The following is an 18,258-nucleotide window of genomic DNA, read 5'->3' as shown; positions in this document are numbered from 1 at the left end:
AAGATGGAAGATTTAATATATGAAAAAAAGAGATTTGCATGGCATTTACAAATTTACAGGCACCTTACACAGAAGCAAGTGGAGAAGGAAAGGAGGAATGAGACAAAAGAGAGTTAGGTCAGTTAACAATGTCTACTTCTAGTCTTCTTAAAGCTCAGGATTTCCTTTTTTAAATTTTTTAATTTTTATAAGAGTTTATTTGAGCCAAACATACACCAGGGAGCAATGTCTCAAATGTTTCCCTGGATTTTCTTTCTTATGAAAGAAATGAGTAACAGTGCAAAAATCAAAACTGAAAACATTTAGAACACACTGACTACAAAAACTTAATCCATTTTGGCTGTCATTTGGTCCCACATGTAAGAACAGTGTTAATACTACTAAATCATGATTATTGCAACCAGGTATTTTAGTCTCCACACAAAAAAAGAGGAAATTGCAAACTTCAGAATATTAATAAGATGGTATATAAAAAAGCTTGAAAGTTAAAGGCATCTCAAGAGTCTAAAATAAATCACGAAAACCCCCAGATTACAAGTACCACACACCTTAAAATAGTCAGAATAGTTAAAAATCATTTTTACAATTTAATGAATCTGTAGTTGCTACAACATCTGTCAATGAATCTGCCCTGAAACAAGATGAACTGTTTTAAAAGAAAAAAAAACTCACTCAATTTCAAACCATCACACATAAAAATGGATAATTTCTGCTCTACCCAAAGCAGGGCCTGGGTTTAATTTGATTTTCTTGGATAAATTCAGGGGAAAGTTGGTTCTGTTATGTTCAAAACAGGCAATGCTGAGAATAAACAACACAAATCCACTTTAAGAATCTGAAAAACACTACTCATACTTAATAAACCTTCACAATTCCAAAATAAATTTTTTAAAAATTAAGTTATTCTTTCTTAGTTAATAGAATGCTATTTAAAAATGATCAACTTTCAAAATATATACTCCGTGAAGAAAAAGAGCAGTCAGATCTTTATTTCATCAATGAAGAACTCTGCTAAACGAGGGTGTTTATAGGGATTTTCAAAAAGCAACAACTGGCAATTGCCTCTTCTTTAGGTGAAAATAAACTACTTCAGAGGGTGGAAAGAGTGAGACGGTATCTATTTAGGCTTCCTCGTACTCAGGAACCTATCAACCCCACCGTCTCACTCCCCTCTGTGTCCTCCAGGATGCCTCCCTTTCCCTTCATTTCTTTCTTTCCTTCCCTCTGAAAGTTTTCCTTAATTAGACCTACTATAGATTTGGAAGGGAGGGCCAGAGGTCTATGTAGTAGGACAGGAAAGCACGGGCTCAGAACTCCGAGATCTTATTCATTTTCCTGAACCTCTTTATACTACAGACAAGGAAACTGAGACCCAGAGAAATGAAATGTTTTGCTCATTGGTAGGACCCAACTCCACCCCCAGGCGATTCTAAAGGTTTTACATATTCTAAAATGCAAGAGTCCATATTTAAAAGAGTAACTTAGACTTTAGAAATTTTCTTCAGAATTCTAAAAAGTTGATAAATGTATTATATGAAATGTCTGTTAGATTGCCTTAAAGATATTTTTAAAAAGATTAGGGCTACCTCATCCATTTTATCAGACGATTCCATTTGGGATCAACCTTTACGTTATTTTTGGAGGGGTGTTGTATATATTACCGATATATATGTGCAATAACAGTATACGGCCGTTGTGAACTTTGTCCACAGTGACGACAACTGATGTCACAAAATGCAGCGACTATGTTCCTCTATCCTCTCAGAGGCTTGAGGACCACAGCAGAAAAGGAGGGTGAGTGAGACTGCAAGGGCTGATCGTGAGGGGAGAGTGTTAGGCAAAATGGTTGATGTGACCAATGCCGTCGTCCTAAGAAGCGAGCTGCTCTCAGTGACCACCAGTTCACTCCGGGAAGGGTGGGCCCGAGTCACCTGAAAGGAACGTTCCTACAAAGATAAGTAGCCCCTTAAGTTGTTTACTACTTTGGAATATTTAGGGTTACTGATTTGGTCGGGAAGTAGAAGGGAACCCCAAAAAACCTTCAGGGAAATAAATGAATTAATAGATAACGATTTAGTTTTCCAAATGCTCACCTAGCCTTCAGACATTCATAAAAATGGATTGGAAGAAGGACCTAGGAGTTTCTCACCCGTTCTCAGTCTTTAGGCTATCAAAATTAAATACTATAAACACCAAGACATAAACATATTTTAAAAGAGAGAAGATATAGCTTGCACGTACTTTTCATGAATCTTCAAGACTCGGTGAACTATAGGAATCTCTCTTCCTTCTATCCTAAAAACAACAATTTCTCCCACTCGTATGGGATCTTCAACTCGATTTGTTAGAAAGAGAAGATCTCCTCTATGAAATGCAGGTTCCATGCTGCCACTGGGAAGGAAAGAAAAACAGCAAAAAAAAAAAAAAAATTTTTTTTTTTTAATTAAAAAGTGGAGATTAAATTTACTTTCCAAATTATCGATACTGAACAAAACCACCAAAAGTATCACTTGTGGAGTACACTTAATACCTTAACCACATATACAGACATAAGTGTGTACTGTTCTGAAAATATGGTTTCCTCAGACTAATGAGTTACTCTAAAGGTTTCTTCAGTTATTAGCATTCATTAACTAGTTCCATTTCAAGCATTACTATTCAAAAGAGCTTAAATCTTAAAAAGGGCAATGTTACTAACTCCTTAACCTTTTAAAATTTCAAGTGACAAACAGAATATAAAAGAATGAACTTTATAATCACTGCCCTTATTCTCACTTCCTCTGAAACCGCTAAACATATTCAAATATTCAAATGAGATCTGGATCATCTTCTGCCATTTACAAAGATACAGACCAAGATGACCTTATGACTTCAACGCATTAGGAAGGAAGAACAGCTCATCAAGTCAAAGAACGGTGGGCCACAGAGATAATGCTTGTTATCAATTTCTTTATTTTAAGAAGAGAAATGAGGAAGAAAACCAAGGACAAGAACAGATTTTGTCTAAGAATTTCAGAAACAAGAAAAAATTCAATTCCACAGTAATTAGTGACGACAAACTTCTCAACTCTCACCTGTTCCATCCTATACACCAAGTTCTTCAAAAGTCTGAAGATATTTGCACTAATGAATGAACCTTTTCTTTCTATGAAGCAGCAGCTCATCAGTATTATTTTCAGAAACTCAAGCTCCAGTTTTCAATAACAATAGATTTAGTGAGAAGCAAATGGACAGACAGGGAATAAAATTCAAGACAGGAATATGACAAAGTCCGAACACCTGTTTGAACACTCCGATCCCCTTACACAAGGGGAATATGGCAGTGGTTCCCAAACTTTGCTGAACATGGGACATGACTGGGGAACTTTTTAAAAAAATCCCAATGTCCAGGTCATATCTCAAACAATTTAAATCAGACTATCTGGGGATGGGAGGCAGGTATCAGTATTTTGTAAAGATCAGAGGTGATTCCAATATAAAAGCAAAATTTGGGAACCACTACGAAGATAGATTTTCATTGCATTTTTATTCTTAAAACTTTTGTTAAGGTTGCTCATGGGGCATTAAGTTCCCTTTTACAGAAGGTACTCAGAAGATAGGACATATGTTTGGTAAAAAACATTACAGAAGGTATTGTAGACATGTATTTTTCAAGTTTTTACTTTGATCGATTTTTTAAAAAATCAGTGCCATCTTTTGTTCACTTGCTTGAAGATTATCTATAAATAAAACAGATAATTGTTCTGGCTGAATGACATCTTTATTGAGTACTTTCTGTATGCAAAGTGCTATTCTAAATTTTTTTAAACAATCTTCAGAACAAGTGTATAACATAGGTACTATTATTATCCCAACTTTATAAAGAGACTGAGGCTTAGAAAGGCCTGAAGTCATAAATCAAAAAAATTAGATAAAGGTGAGGTTTGAACCAAGGGAGTCTGACAGAATCCACTCTCACTGTGCTCAATTGCTTCTGAGCCCTCTAAAATTTTAAGCAGAGAGTATCATAATCATATTTGCATTTAAGAAATATCACTTCAACAAAGAAAAACAAAAAAGTAAAAAAGTAAACAAAAAAATAATTATAAAAACAGAAAAAAGAATCATCACTTCAGAAACTACAGAGTACATAAAAGAAATTCAAATATTTATTAATGAGTAAACTGGAAAAAATGAGGAGGTAGATGGGAGACCAGTTGTCCAGGCTATTACTTACAACTGAACACTCGGCAACTCTTAAATTGTTATTAAAAACAGAGACACAAGAGAATGGAGGAAAACGGAGAAAAGGATGCATATACAGAATTACTTTAATTATGTAAGAAATTATATATGTGAAAAAAAAAGATGAAAATGTTGATAGTGATTATATCCCGGAACTATGAGTCACTTAGTTTCATCTAGATCTTTTTGTTTTCAACATTTCGAATAATGAAAATACACTAACTTTTTTTCCTGATTTAAAAAGCATTGTTTGTAAAGGTCACAACAGCCCAGGCAGAAAATGATAAGGGCTTAAAACAGAACTGCAGCAGGAAGGACAACGCCAAAAGGGCAGAAAAGAGGGAGGGAAAAGAACGAACCTGACAGCCAACTGTACATTACAGAAGGCAGGGTCGAGGATGACTCCCAGGTTTTTAACACTGCAACTGAGCAGATGGCAGTGACAGTCATAGAACTAGGAGAAAGAACAGGTTTGTGGGAAAAGATGAATCATTCACTTTTATTATAGAGTTTTAAGTGCCTGGTTAACATCCAGATGTCCAGTGCAGATGTCCAGTACGGGGTGAAAACAAGAGTCTAGACTTCAGGGAAGAAAGGTGGATGAAAAATAAAAAGATTTAAGAATTCAGATACAGGTGACAATTAAACACAGATAAAAGTGTGTAGTGAGAAGACCATTAAGAAATAAACCAGGGGAAACTTTTTAAACCTTAAATAAATCATTAGTAAACTTCTTACTATTATCTGATTTAAAAATACTTTTAAACATCAACCATGATAAGTTGTACAAGAAGTTACATGAAAATCATTTGAATGTTTTTAAACTGACTTCAGCTCTATAAGGGGGGGCAGTGTGTGAATCAGTTTTGAATGTTCCCTGAGACTTCAGTTAACAAAATAAATAATAAGAAGTATTGTCTTTATACCCAACAGCTTCACAAAAGTCTTAAAAGTGGATTCTCAGTTGGACTGAGTCCTCTGAGGTGAATCTGGTTCAGGCAAAAGTGATATTCCTTGGAGTGACATGAAACCTTGGTCAGGTAAAACCTACCTGGCCACCCAAATCACATAAACTGCCTTGCTCTAATGATTGGTCCTTCTTCACCAGATTCTCTCCTAATATGACCCGGTCTCAATTGCTTTTCTTTATACCACACTGACAGAAAAGTTTAGTGTATAAATAACCTATCAAATAACTGATCCAAATACTACTTCTAAGTCCCAACTGGTAATACAAATTTTCTAGCTAAAGTAGACTATTTTCAGGACCACCAGTGTGTTGAACAAGCCCTTAGTCTAATCCCCTATTCACTCCATCTCCAGTTTAACAATCATTAGATTGTCCTTAAACATCTCCACTGAAGGGAACTCAATCTGATATAATCCCAGAAGAATCTCCACAAGAAGCCTCTGTGGGCCTTCTCTCTCTGTATCTTTTCCCCACAGTGTCAATTAGTGTGGCTCCTCCTTCTGTTAGTGTTTGAGCACTTCATCAGTTGAAGCTCTCCACTGAATTCAAGCTGTCTGGGAACGTAGGGCTACATAATTTTAGAACTGGAAAGCTCTTCTGACATCATCCAGGTCTAGCCTTCATTTTATAGATGCAACTATGGTTCAGTGAATAAATGACGTGCACAGGTTATAGTCAGACAATGAAAAAGCTAGAAACCCAAGTCTCTATGTTCTCAGAGTAGTACATGAAATGCTTTCCTAGCTGATAAAATCTACACATTTCTTTGGATCTCTAAAATTACAGTTGCACTTGAGTATTAAAAAAGACGGAACTACGTTAAGAGTATGAGTAGGGTACAGGTAGGACGCTGGAGACCCAGTGCCTCTAGCCATCGCTGCTGCAAGTGTATCCTAGCACGACAGCAAAGGAGTCAGACTTGTCTGGTTAAGAGTGATGCACTACTGTCTTGATAATGCTAATGATTCGATTTATTTTTTGTTTATACTCCATTATCCAGAAAAGATTAGAAGAGATATTTAAAGGTCAGCAGAAAACATGGAAATAATTAGTGATGCTTGAGAACATGCTGCAGAAAAACTCTTAATTTGGAGTTGATATATAATCTAGAAAACTAACAACTAAATATCGGCCCTGATGTGAAGAGTGTAAGACAGAAGAACTTCAAGAAAATAAAGTACGTTGAAACACTTTCTTAAGAGATGTACTAAAAATAAAGCTCACATGGGAAATATTTTATAGCAAGGTCATGAGCCCTTTGGGTCTGAATAAAAAATACCTAACTAGGTAGAGAACTTCTCACAATTGAGAAATAGTAACTAATTTTCTTCCAGGCCCTCTTCCGGGAAAGAACAGTTTCCAGAGGAATAATGATACAACAGTGATTGTGCATCTCAATTTTTCTCCCAAGCAACGCCATGAAATGCCTTGAAAAGAAACAGTAATTGTTACCTGAGCACCACTACAATCGGACTTTCACTTCCGGTTATGACCATTAACCCCTTCCAGATCATTAGTGCTGAGGAGACAATCATTCCAAAATTTAGGACTTGATAATAGAGCTGTAGGAACAAAACAGAAGAGATCAGATCCATGATTATCCCCACTCGGGAAAACAACTGGAAGTAGCATCAATTTAAAAGTGTCAAGTAGCACTATCAGGGCACCTGGAGTTCTGAGATACTATTTAAAACACTGTAAGAATGACATTATCGGCATCCCAGAACAGCCCTCCTTCTCTTACCCCAAGTGCCCTGCTCCATTCTGTTTGCTAAAATACATTACATTTATATGACAACTTATCATTTTCAGAACCTTTCACATAAGTTATTTCATTTGGGCTTCACAATCATTCAGCTTAAATTCAATCACATCCATGCTACCTACCAGCTGACAGTAACAAACCTCTGCTTCTGAACTCCTCTAGTACTTACCTTTTCTACATTATTTCCCCCATGGCAATCACGGGCTGTTCAATGACATTTAACCCCACTCCTCATTTTACAATTGCGGAAACTGTCTCAGAGGAAGTGACTTCACCAAAATCATACAGCTTGGTGGTCACATAGCCAGCCTTCTTTCTGTCTTAATAAATTTCTACGACTTAACAAATTGTAAAATTCTATTACTTGAATAAGCAGATACAATACCAGAAAGGCACTTCAAGTGAGAGAAATAATGCGAGCTAATTGTGTTGGACTAAGGCTGGATGATGGGTAAAAGTAGAGAGGATGACTGGACACCATGGCAGATTGATAAGAAAGGAATAGATGGTATTGGAAAGTACTGGGAGAAATCTGAAAAAGCATATTAAGCTCAGATTATGGAGAACCTTGAATGTACCACTGAATATGTGAAACTGGAAAGACATTCATAAAATACTTTAAAGTGAAAAACAAAAGTTTCAAAACTATATACAATATAAATTCAATTTTTGTTTTTTTAAAAAATATATGTGCATGTGGGCATTCTATAAGACAACTGTTCCAGTCTTCAAAAATTCATTATCCTGAAAATAAAGGTGGGAAACTATTCTAAAGAGACAAAACCTAAGACAGAAAATTCAGCAAAATAAAAGCTGATAGAAATTTTAAATACTATCATTTAATAGGCCATAATCTGAAAGTTATGTACTGTTCATTTATCTACTATAGTTATCAAATATACCAATTATGTTTCTTATTCTCATAAGATTTATCTGAAGTTCAACATAGAGGATATTTTCATAGAAGTCAGACTTCCAGCAATCTCAAGCAAAGATAGAAATCACCATGGAAGTATCTTAAAGTGTCGTCAAAATGTGTGTTAGAGCTACAAAACAAAAGTTGGCCTAAATCTTAAATTCTACTTACCTTAGGACCTCAAACTAACAATCTCATTAATCCATAACCACAATCCCCCTGCTTTCTAAATCACAGAAGTGACCAGAAGTTAGGGTATTCGAGGCAGATAGACTGACAGCAGCAAGATGTAATATTAGTGGCGTTGGAAAAACTGAAGCACGTTTGGAATAGACACTGTTATTACGGCCCAATAAAGTCGCTGCTGGTCCCAGTGAGGATCTTAAATCATAGCAACAACAAAAATCCTGAGTAGCAACAGGCATAACATCAATAACAGTAAGACAAGTTTCATTTTAAAAAGACTGTTAAACTATTTTAAAATCTGACCAATGAAAACATATCTACACAACACATGTACAGCAGCTCATTCCTAATAGCCTCAAATCGGAAGAAATGAAACATCCATCGAGAGATGAATAAATTGCAATATTTTCATATGATAGAATACTATTCAGGAATAGAAAAGAATGAACTACTGACACAGGCAACACAGATGAATCTCAAAAATGTGCTGTTTGGACCAAGTTGGAGTGCCAGGGACAAAATTTACCTTCCTGCCTGAAATAACTAAAACACTGAACAAAATATAGAAAGCAAAGGTTTTCAGACATGTGGCTGAATGGACATGTGGCTGTGCCCAGGCAGCACAAGGCTGTGATTCCTTACAAAGGAGAAATACAAAGAAGGTGAGCCCTACGATTGTCCCAACTTACAAACTGGAGAGTTTCCAGACTAGGGTAAACGGGAAATGCAGACAGAGCCTGGGAGTCTCCTTGCTTGATGATGAACTGAGAGTTTGGGGAGGTGAGGGTAGCCAGAGACTGCAGGGCAGCACGGAAATGAACGCGGCATAAAGATCTGCAGCGGATCTCTCCTCCAGCCCTCAGCTGAGAGGTGATCAGCGAAGACCAGCATGTGTGTGAGAGAATTGCCAAGGACGGAAGAGGAACCATTGAAAAAGAGCAGATGGAACAATTCTCAATGCTTACATAGGGCAGGAATAGTTTAGCAGTCTTGAAAGTACTAAGAGAAAAACTACCAACCTAGAATTCTATACTCCAAGAAATTTCTCTCAAAAGTGAAGGCAAAATAAAACCTTTTCAAACACACAGAAGCTAAAATAATTCATTAGCAGACTTCTAATACAAAAAAAAATTAAAGTCCTCCAGGCAAAAGGAAAATACTAAACAAAATCTAGATTTACACACAGGAATGAAGAGCACTGGAAACAGTATATGCTGGCAAATATAAATTATATTTTTTCTTATTTAAAATTTGTAGGATGCACCTAAAATAGTACGTAGAAGAAATTTTATAGCAGTAAATGCCTCAAATTATATGTTGCGTTGTTTACACGCAGTTCAACATTTTGTAATTTCCTTTGTGATTCTCCTTTGACCCATGGGTTATTTAGAAATGCGTTATTTAATTTCCAAATATTTGTGAATTTTCCGAATTAAGCTTCCACCTTATAACACTAGAAAAAGCAAGTGAAATCCAAAGTAACTCACAGAAAGGAAATACTAAAAATAAGGAGAAATAAATAAGACAGAAAATAATAAAGAAAATCAAACCAAAGTTTGGTTCTTTGAGACCAAATGGTCAGACTAATCGGGAAAAAAATAGAGAAGAAATAAATTACTAATATCAGGACAGAATTAGAAGTCACATCATTAATTACAAATTAATTTGTGTTAATATCTCAATATTAAAGGGATAATAGGTATTATGAATACCTTTATACCAATATATTACCAATTCCTTGAAAGGCACAGGCTATCAAAGTTCACTGAAGAAGAAATAGATAACCTGAACAGAACTATGTCTATTAAAGAAATTGAATCTATAGTTAAAAAACCTTCCCAAAAAGAAAAACACCATTCACTGGTGAATTCTACCAAGGATTTAGTGAAAAAATCATAACGACTCTACACCAACTCTTCCAGATAACTGCAGAAGATAGAATATCTCCCAACTCATTCCAAGAGGCCCCCACTACTGATACCCAAACCAGACAAAGATGCTACAAGAAAACTATATAACAGTATTGTGGATATAGATATAAAATTTATTTGCCATATTTTAGCAAGTCAGATACAGTAATATATACATCAGGAGCAAGTACAATGTATCACAGGATAAAAAGATGGAGAACTCGGTATCCCTTTCTAAACAGCTGATAGAAGCAGAAAGAAAACCAGCAAGGATATGGAAAACTTGAACACCATCAAACCATTAAACATCTGTAGAACACTCCACTCAACACAGCAGAATATACAATCTTTTCAAAGACACAGGAAACATTCTCCAGAAACCAGGCTCTAGGTAAATAAAAAAGGGCTTCAAATTTTAAGAGACTGTAATCATATAAACTATGTCCTCCAACCACAGTGGAATTAAATTAGAATTCAGCACTGGAAAAAAATTTGGGAAATCCACAAATATTTAGAAAGTAAACAACACTTTTCTAAGTAACCCATGTGTCAAAGAGGAATCACAAGGGAAATTACAAAATATTTTGAATTGAGTATAAACAAAAATATACACTGCTTAGAGGAAACTGTATAGCTTTAAACATATATTAGAAAAGAAAGATCCAAATCAGTAACCCAAGATTGCCCTTTAAGAAACTAGAAAAAAATAGCAAAGTGTTAAACACAAAGCAACCAAGGAAGGAAATAAAGTTTGGAGCAGAAGTCAATGAAATAGAAAACAGACGAATAATAGAGAAAAAAAGCAATAAAAGTCGAATTCATAGAGACGGAAAGTAGAATGGTGATTGCCAGGGGCTGGGTGGAGGGAAGAACAGAGAGTTTTTAATGGGTACAGTGTTTTAATTTTGCAAGAAGAAAAAGGTCCCGAAGACTAGTTGCACAATAGTGTGAATGTACTTAGTACTACTGAACTCTACACTTAAAAATGGCTGATAAATTTTGTTATGTGTGTTACCACAATTTTAAAACGTGACGCTAAATGAAAACAGACAACCAAAAGATTACGTTTTATTCCATTTATATAAACTGTGCAGTGAAGGCAAATCATAGGACAGAAAGCAGGTTAGTGATTGCCTGGGGCTGGAAGTGGGAACAGGCATTGACTATAAAAGTGCATGGAGGATTTTCTGGAAAGATGGAAATGTGAAACTGGATTGTGGTGATGATTGCACAAATCTACAAATTTACTAAAAAAAACATGAACTGTACACTCAAAATGGGTGAGTTTTATCTTACTACGTCCCCATCATCTTTAAGTAGCTGACCTGAAAGACCAGGAGGCCAGTTATCAATTTATTATCTCTCAGCTCCAAATCCATCCTTGTGTTACTTAGAGCTGAACCCTATAAACAAATTCTTGTCTAACTGGCTCAATGATGTTAGGTTTTATGAATAAAAGGTGCTGAAGGGCCACACTACAAGGTAATGGGGAGGAAAGGGCTTCTCTTCTCAGTTCCGTGTTTATTTCACACAGTGGACAGTGGATCTGTGTGCAGGAGGTTGGTGGTGCTCACCTCAGTGACTATCAGAGACTGGCTCCCATCCACACACTGACAAATTTCTCAGCCTCCTAGCAGGCCACTTCTAGGGAGCAGCTCCAGCTCACTCGCTACTCAGGCAAATGTCATTACCATGACAGGTTCCTATGGCAGCCACACCCTTTCCAAAGAGGTCTAAATCTCAGGCTTGGAAGGGGGTTGAAGGAAGGTTTGCTTAGTTCTTTCCTTGTTCAAGCTCCCTCATCCTAGGAGGTAGTAGCTGCTTTCTGCATATTTTCTTAGTAAGTAAACATTTTTTGACCCCCTCCAACATTTACAATTAAGAGCAGAAATGTTTAAAGAAAATTATGAATAGTATTAATGTTTTAATGTTAAGGATGGTGCATATTCGGTATTTTAAGTATTTGTAAAATTTAAGAAAATGTGACTATTAAATAGGTCAGATTTGTAATTTCAATTTAAAATGTATAATAAATTGTAAGTTTATTATTTAATCAGTTTATTATTTATACAGTGTTGAAACATTTGAGAACTTAAGCTCCTAATTTATAAAACTATATAAGTATGCACTTATATTGAATGACTGACGTTCTTAAAAAGGAAATCTATACATTAAATTTAATGTTTTTAAGATGTTTGTTTGTAAATTAGCCCAAATATTCAAAAGCCTCTAAAAGTGATTGTTAAAATTTGCCAGACTCTAAATAAGAGATTTATAAACTGATTTTAAAAGCTTAAGAACTTAGTTTTTTAAATTTTAGCTTTTACAAATTATTTTTTAATGAAAAATAACTCAATAGGTCTTTCTGCATACAAAGGCCATCTCCATTGCCATAAAAAACTAACCAACAACCAGTGGTGTGCTGGAATTACGCAAGCTGGTTGTTAAATACGGTGTTATTAAATATTACAATTAAATTATATTAAAAACAAAGGTAATAAATATTCTATCTATCAGTTCCTAAGGATTTTACTATATTTTACTATAATTTGTGTTCTTGAAGCTAATTTATCCATAGTGGAAATTATTATTGCATGTCATCACATCTCTTCCTAATTCCACATTCAGTGATGTCATGTTAGTAGCCTGAAATCGGCCTTGTTGGGAGTATTTACGCCACAGAAATAACAACTCTACAAACCAGGGCTTCACAGATTAAGAAATGCTTCAGGAAAAACTAAACACAATTTGGAAGAGCTGCCCTGAGGAAGACACAACGTCAGACCTACAGGTCCCATGAACGTGGTATGTGTCTTTCGTTACCAGCTCTTCAGTAGCAATCAAAGAGAAACCTACCATGTCTAAGCGTACAACTGCAGGTGGATTTCCACATTGCCCTCATTTCCCTCATTTCCAAGTGTACTTTGGCCAATGTGTGGTGATGAACAGCCATAAGTGTAGGGGCTAGAAATGTGATGTGAGACCCCCTCAACATGCCCTTTGTGGATGGCCAATCATTTCACCTGCGCATCCTGGTGCTTCAAAATGAGTACCAAGTAATGGTAAATGGCAATCACTGTTACAATTTTTGACTCAAGCCAGGATCTGAGCGGATGGTGCAGGTGTGGAGGGATGTCTCCCAGACCTGAGTACATGTCTGCTATAGTGAGATGTGACCACACTCCTCACTGTCAAGATCCCTCCGTCTGAATGACCATGTGATTCCCAGAGCTAATAGAATGGGTTCTCCTCATCTTTTTCCCACACTTGCTCATTAAAATTCCTGAAAACTTAAAAAAAGAAAAAGAAATGGCCTCAGAAAAAAAAAGTGATCTGGACTTCAGTAAAGGAGCCACACTCCAAAGAGGAGAAGACAAATAACTTAGCTATAACAGCTAAAAAGACTTTAGAGATCACCTAATATTTGAGGGCAGTTCACAAAGAGACAGAAAGAATAGAAGGGGCTTACTGAGGACAGTCCAATACACGAAGTTTGAGTACAACAATATTCACAGAGACACTGATATGAAATAGGAAGGGTAAACTAGGACAAGACTGAAATGGTAAAAAATAACAAACTGTAAAATGACTGAGACTTACCACATATGCCTTTCCAAGGGGTTTGGGCTTTAACCTACAAGGATAGCATGGGGATAGGGTGAGAGGTAGTACTCATATGAGTACTACCTCTCACCCTATCCCCATGCTATCTACAAGGCAATGGGAGCTGTGGAACGTTTGAGGGCAGGAGAGAGGGCATTAATCTGGCAATAGTGTATAGGATGCAGTGAAGGTAGTAAAACACTTAATTTTTGAAAATTGTGAAGCAAACCAAAAAAATTACATTACATGTAATAAACAAGTCTTGAGTTAGTCATTAAAAATCAATTAAAACCCAAAGCTCAAAAGAATACATAGTGTGATTCCATTTATATAAAATGCAAGCCCAACTATACTGACAAAAAGCAAATCTGTGGTTGCAAAGTGCTTAGAGAAGAGATGAACTACAAAGGGAAACAACAGATCTTGTGGGCTATGGAAATGCACTGTGTCTTAACTGTTACGGGTATATGTAACTGTAGAAACTTATCAATTCATACACTAAATGGACGGAGTTTATTTTACTAAAGTATTCCTCTATGAATCTGATAAGAAAAACAATTACAACTCAAATTAATCAGATATTTGATATGTATTTAGGCTTAAATGGAAAAGTTATGTAATGACAACAATTTTAGAGAAAACCAAACTTCTAGTTTCCCTCTTTTCACGTGATGAGATCTCAGTAGCTACAGCCACTGTCACGATAGCCATTTCTTTTTCTCAGCTGTTACGTACAGGTAAAACCTCATATGAGTACTACCTCTCACCCTATCCCCATGCTATCTATTTCCTCCTCACCACCTCTGGGAGACTACTCATTTTCTTCGTCTGTATAATGGGAATAACATTACCTACCGCACAGGTATATAAAACACTTCACGCATAGCAAGAGCTTAAAATAGTTATTGTTTTGCCTTCACCTTTTTCTACTCATTTATGCTCCCTGAAGGCAGAGTCTGTCTTATTTATCTTTGCATTGCTCATTGTATCTAGCACATGGTACAATAAATAGCAAGCTAGAAATAAGTATTTCTTCAGAGAAACGTCTGTGGCACCTAGAAATTCAGATACGGATGAAAAAGACAACACTACAAGGGAAAATCTGAAGTGTTATCTTAAAGATACGAATGTTTTGTGCAATTTGAAAAGAATGAGTAATTATGACTAAAAGAATTAAGAAACACGTCTAAGAGACAGTGACAGTGAGCTAGCTAAAGTCTGAAGGGGAGGTTGTACATCTATTTCCCTAAATGGTAATTATAAATACTGCAAGCTACAAGTCCAAGAGAAAAATCTTTAATAGTGCCATCAGGATAACTCTTAACAGCAAGATACTGTAAAAAGGTCCGAGGCAAGCCAAACTAGGCTCTACAGACACATTTGGTACAGAAGATGAAAAGTAACCACCTATTCTAATGCCTAAATAATCACAATAGCATTCCCAGTACCATATGGCATACGATCTAAAAGTTCTAGACAGAGTAAGATTTAAAGACAAAATCAGGAGACCTAAATTTCAAGATCCCTGTGTTACTAACATTGGTCTTTATACCTGAGGATTGTGAGGGCTGCCACCTTAAAGCTAAATGGACTCAAGAGCAAGTATAGTAACTGCTTCACCTCTAAGTCAGAGGTGGTCCAAGGAAAAGTCAGTGAGCCAGCTGAGGCCCAGCTGTACGAGAAGGGTTGCGACTGGCTAAAAGCAGCAAAACGGCTTTTGTGGGGCCTACAACCGCCTTCCCGAGCATCCCAGTAGCACTGAACTGCGAAAACCAGTCTCCGGAGTCCATCGGGAGTCGCTGCCATTAGAGAAACCTTGAGTTTGCTGCCTTACCAAGTCTAAAACAATATGCAACCCCAACTCCCACTTAAGAAGCGCCCTGCGGTTTCCCTTTGGTCCTCTGCCTCACTGGGAGGAATGGAGCGAGCCCCGGCTTCCCGCTCCACTCCTAGCAGGCTCTGAATTAGCCAGGAGCTAAAAATAGGGACAAAGCGACCTCTGGCCTCAGACTCGGCACAAAGAGATGGAATGACCAAGGTGTCAGACCCACTCAGGCCCTCACACAGGGACCCACAGGTCCGCAGGATCCCGCAGAGGCAGCGCCAAAGGGACGAGAGGAGCCCGGGGAAACAGAAGGCGGCCAACCTCACCTGCCGCTTGTTCATCCGCCGCACATCGTCCAAAAAATCTAGAGACAGCATGGTGGTGCTGGCGAGAGGGACACGGGCAAGAGACAGAACGCGACGTGACCGGCGGGCGGAACGGCAGGCGCCGGGACCAAGCTCACACTGGACGGGACCTCGCCGCGCCCCACTTCCGCTTCCGGGGCGGGAACAGACGCGCCCCGCCCCTTCGCTGCGGAGAGCGGACAAAGGGACTCGCGACCTTCCTACTCCAGCCTCTCGGCCACTCCAGATCTAGCCCGCTGAGGACGACCGGAACCCACTTCCGCGTTCAGCCCCGCGGCCCCTCACGGAGGCGTCGACCCAGGGGTTAGAGAGGAGGTGCCCTGCAACCTCCGGAAGGCAGGCCCTCTTGCACGCCTGGCCAATAGGGAGCCGGGTCTCCGGCGTGTGCGGGCAGAGGCGGCCCTCGAGTGGCCTGCGCGGTTAAGCCCCGTCGGGTCTGGGTGGGGCACTAGACGTGTCGCAAGGCCTTGTGGTCTTAGGCGGGGCGGGTTTCCGCGCTACGGGTAACTGACGGCTGAGGTGTTTCAATAAGTGCTTTTCCTGTAAGGGTGGAGGATGCCAGAGAGACTTTAAAAGCACTGCCTGAATCTCTCAGGAGTTTAAGAAACTCTTGGAGAGAAAACAACCGGTACGATTAGAAAACAGCTAAACCATGGAACAGTGTGATGAGACCGCCAGTGGTGCGGGTAACCAAGAAGTCCCTTTCTCCCTGAACCTGACTGTCTCTTTGAACTCTACCTTCTGGTTTCGTTGACTCCCGCACCTTGATGTGACCCTTTTCTCGCTGCCTTCTGTCTCTCTGTTATAAACAGCCTCTGCTTTGACTGGCTGAAGCTCCTAATATGCACCTAGGAGGACAAGAAGATCCAGATCTGGTCTCTTGCTATTATTTCTATCTTTTTCAAAATACTGTTTATCTCACACTGAGGGATAAGGGCCTTCTTACCTATATTTTTACTCCCAGCATCTTACATGAAAAAAACACTCAAAAATGTTGAAGAATGAATGGAGGTCTTAAAGCCCAGAAGGCCCAGCGCCCCCAGACAGATGCATCAAGCAGGCGTCTAAGGATAGCATTATCTTCACTTAGATCGATGGGGATGGTGGCCCACAGTGTGTGCTCAAGGCTGAAAGAGGATTTATCAACTTAAAAAGCAGAAGATAAATCCTTAGTCCTCAAAGAGCTTTCAGTATAATTTGCAGCAAGGAAAAAAGGTATCTTTATGAAAGGAGACAAGGTATACCTCTTAGTCTATACATGTTATAGAAACCCAGAGAAGAGAAAGAATCTTCCAGGCATGGCTTTAGTCAAAGGAGACTTCTGAGGGAAGCTGGGCCACACTTGGGCCAGCTTTGCATTACAAAAGAGGAAGCATAATGTCAAGCACAGATTAGAAATGGAATTAGGTGTGGGGAGATGGCTAACACTCAGGCTTCTTTTCTGGGAGCGTACACTCTTGAGGAAAAGACAGACTGAGCGAGAAATAATTGGAGTGAAAAGAATCCATGAGGAAGGGAAAGGACACTGGGAGAGATTTACATAAACTGGGTAAATCTGGAAAAGCTTAATGAGGGTTCCCTGCAGTGCTGGGGAGGAAACAGTGTGTCTTATGAAAATAATTCAGATATTTAGGACAGGCGATCCCAGACTAGATAAGACATAAAGCCTATGGAATTAAATTTTCCAAATGTGGGACTCTAACATACTATTTTTGTCTGCTCACTGGCTTGCCAGTCTTCTCAACACATAAGTCTTTTGGACCCCATCAACCACAATGGCATGTGTGGTATTTTCCTTCATATATAGCCTGCTGGCCTGCCTGAAGGGGGCACCTTATTATAGAGGTTAAGTCAGACCCACTTGGCTTTGAATCACAGATCGACTGCTCACTAGCTGTGTGATCTTGGGCCAATCGGTTAACCTTTTTTTATACTTAGTTTTCTGCTATGTGACGTGAGAATAAAAAATAAATTATTTGAAAATTAAATAAGGTCATATATGTTAATAAAGCTATTGGCACAATGGATGATAAATGGTAAGTGCACAATGTCAGTAGTTCTTTAAAACAAGATTGGGTTCAAACCGATGTCCAAATGCTCAGAGCTAAGAAAGTCTGTCATTATAGTTGAGCCCTACTTAATCACTTCTGTACAAATTAAGGATATCTACCAGCAGAAGCAAAGTCAACTCTATCTTTTAAAACGCTATTCAAAATAACCATAATCTCACCAGTCTCCCCCTGACTTTCCAAATGAAGGAAGTGGGGGAAGGAGGTCTTCCTATGACCCTGCTGGAAAAAGAAGTAGCCCAGGTGTATCAGCACAGGCTAGTGCACAGACCACACTACAAACTTAGCTCTTCCCTAGTGCCGCCTCCCAAAAGGATCTATTTCAGTTTGCTGGGAGGACCTATCCACCCACCCTCCCCAAAGTCAGGTCAGAGGCTAAAGAGATGGGACTTTTTGCCTACCAAGCCAATAGCTATGGACATCAG

General features: G+C 38.3%; 1 protein-coding gene across 4 annotated transcripts in view; it reads right to left on the bottom strand.

Moving 5' to 3' along the window:
* SEC11A (SEC11 homolog A, signal peptidase complex subunit) overlaps positions 1-18,258 on the bottom strand; it is a 39,128-nt gene that overhangs the window by 8,741 nt on the left and 12,129 nt on the right. For 2 of the 4 annotated variants that reach the window (XM_011376129.2, XM_023521001.1), the window contains 2 exons: positions 6,647-6,756; positions 2,242-2,391 (listed from right to left, as the gene is read on the bottom strand). In XM_011376129.2, the coding sequence (XP_011374431.1) occupies positions 2,242-2,391; positions 6,647-6,729 (233 nt within the window). In that variant the 5' untranslated portion in view covers positions 6,730-6,756. Of the gene's footprint in view, positions 1-2,241; positions 2,392-6,646; positions 6,757-15,725; positions 16,032-18,258 lie in introns of those variants that run through there. The other 2 variants (XM_023521002.1, XM_011376128.2) reach the window with 2 other exon arrangements.

The sequence above is a fragment of the Pteropus vampyrus genome, unplaced genomic scaffold (genome assembly GCF_000151845.1).
Source record: "Pteropus vampyrus isolate Shadow unplaced genomic scaffold, Pvam_2.0 Scaffold286, whole genome shotgun sequence".
Taxonomy (NCBI): Eukaryota; Metazoa; Chordata; class Mammalia; order Chiroptera; family Pteropodidae; genus Pteropus; species Pteropus vampyrus.
Note: the sequence above shows the minus strand (reverse complement) of the source record. Positions and strands in the feature narration are given on the sequence as shown.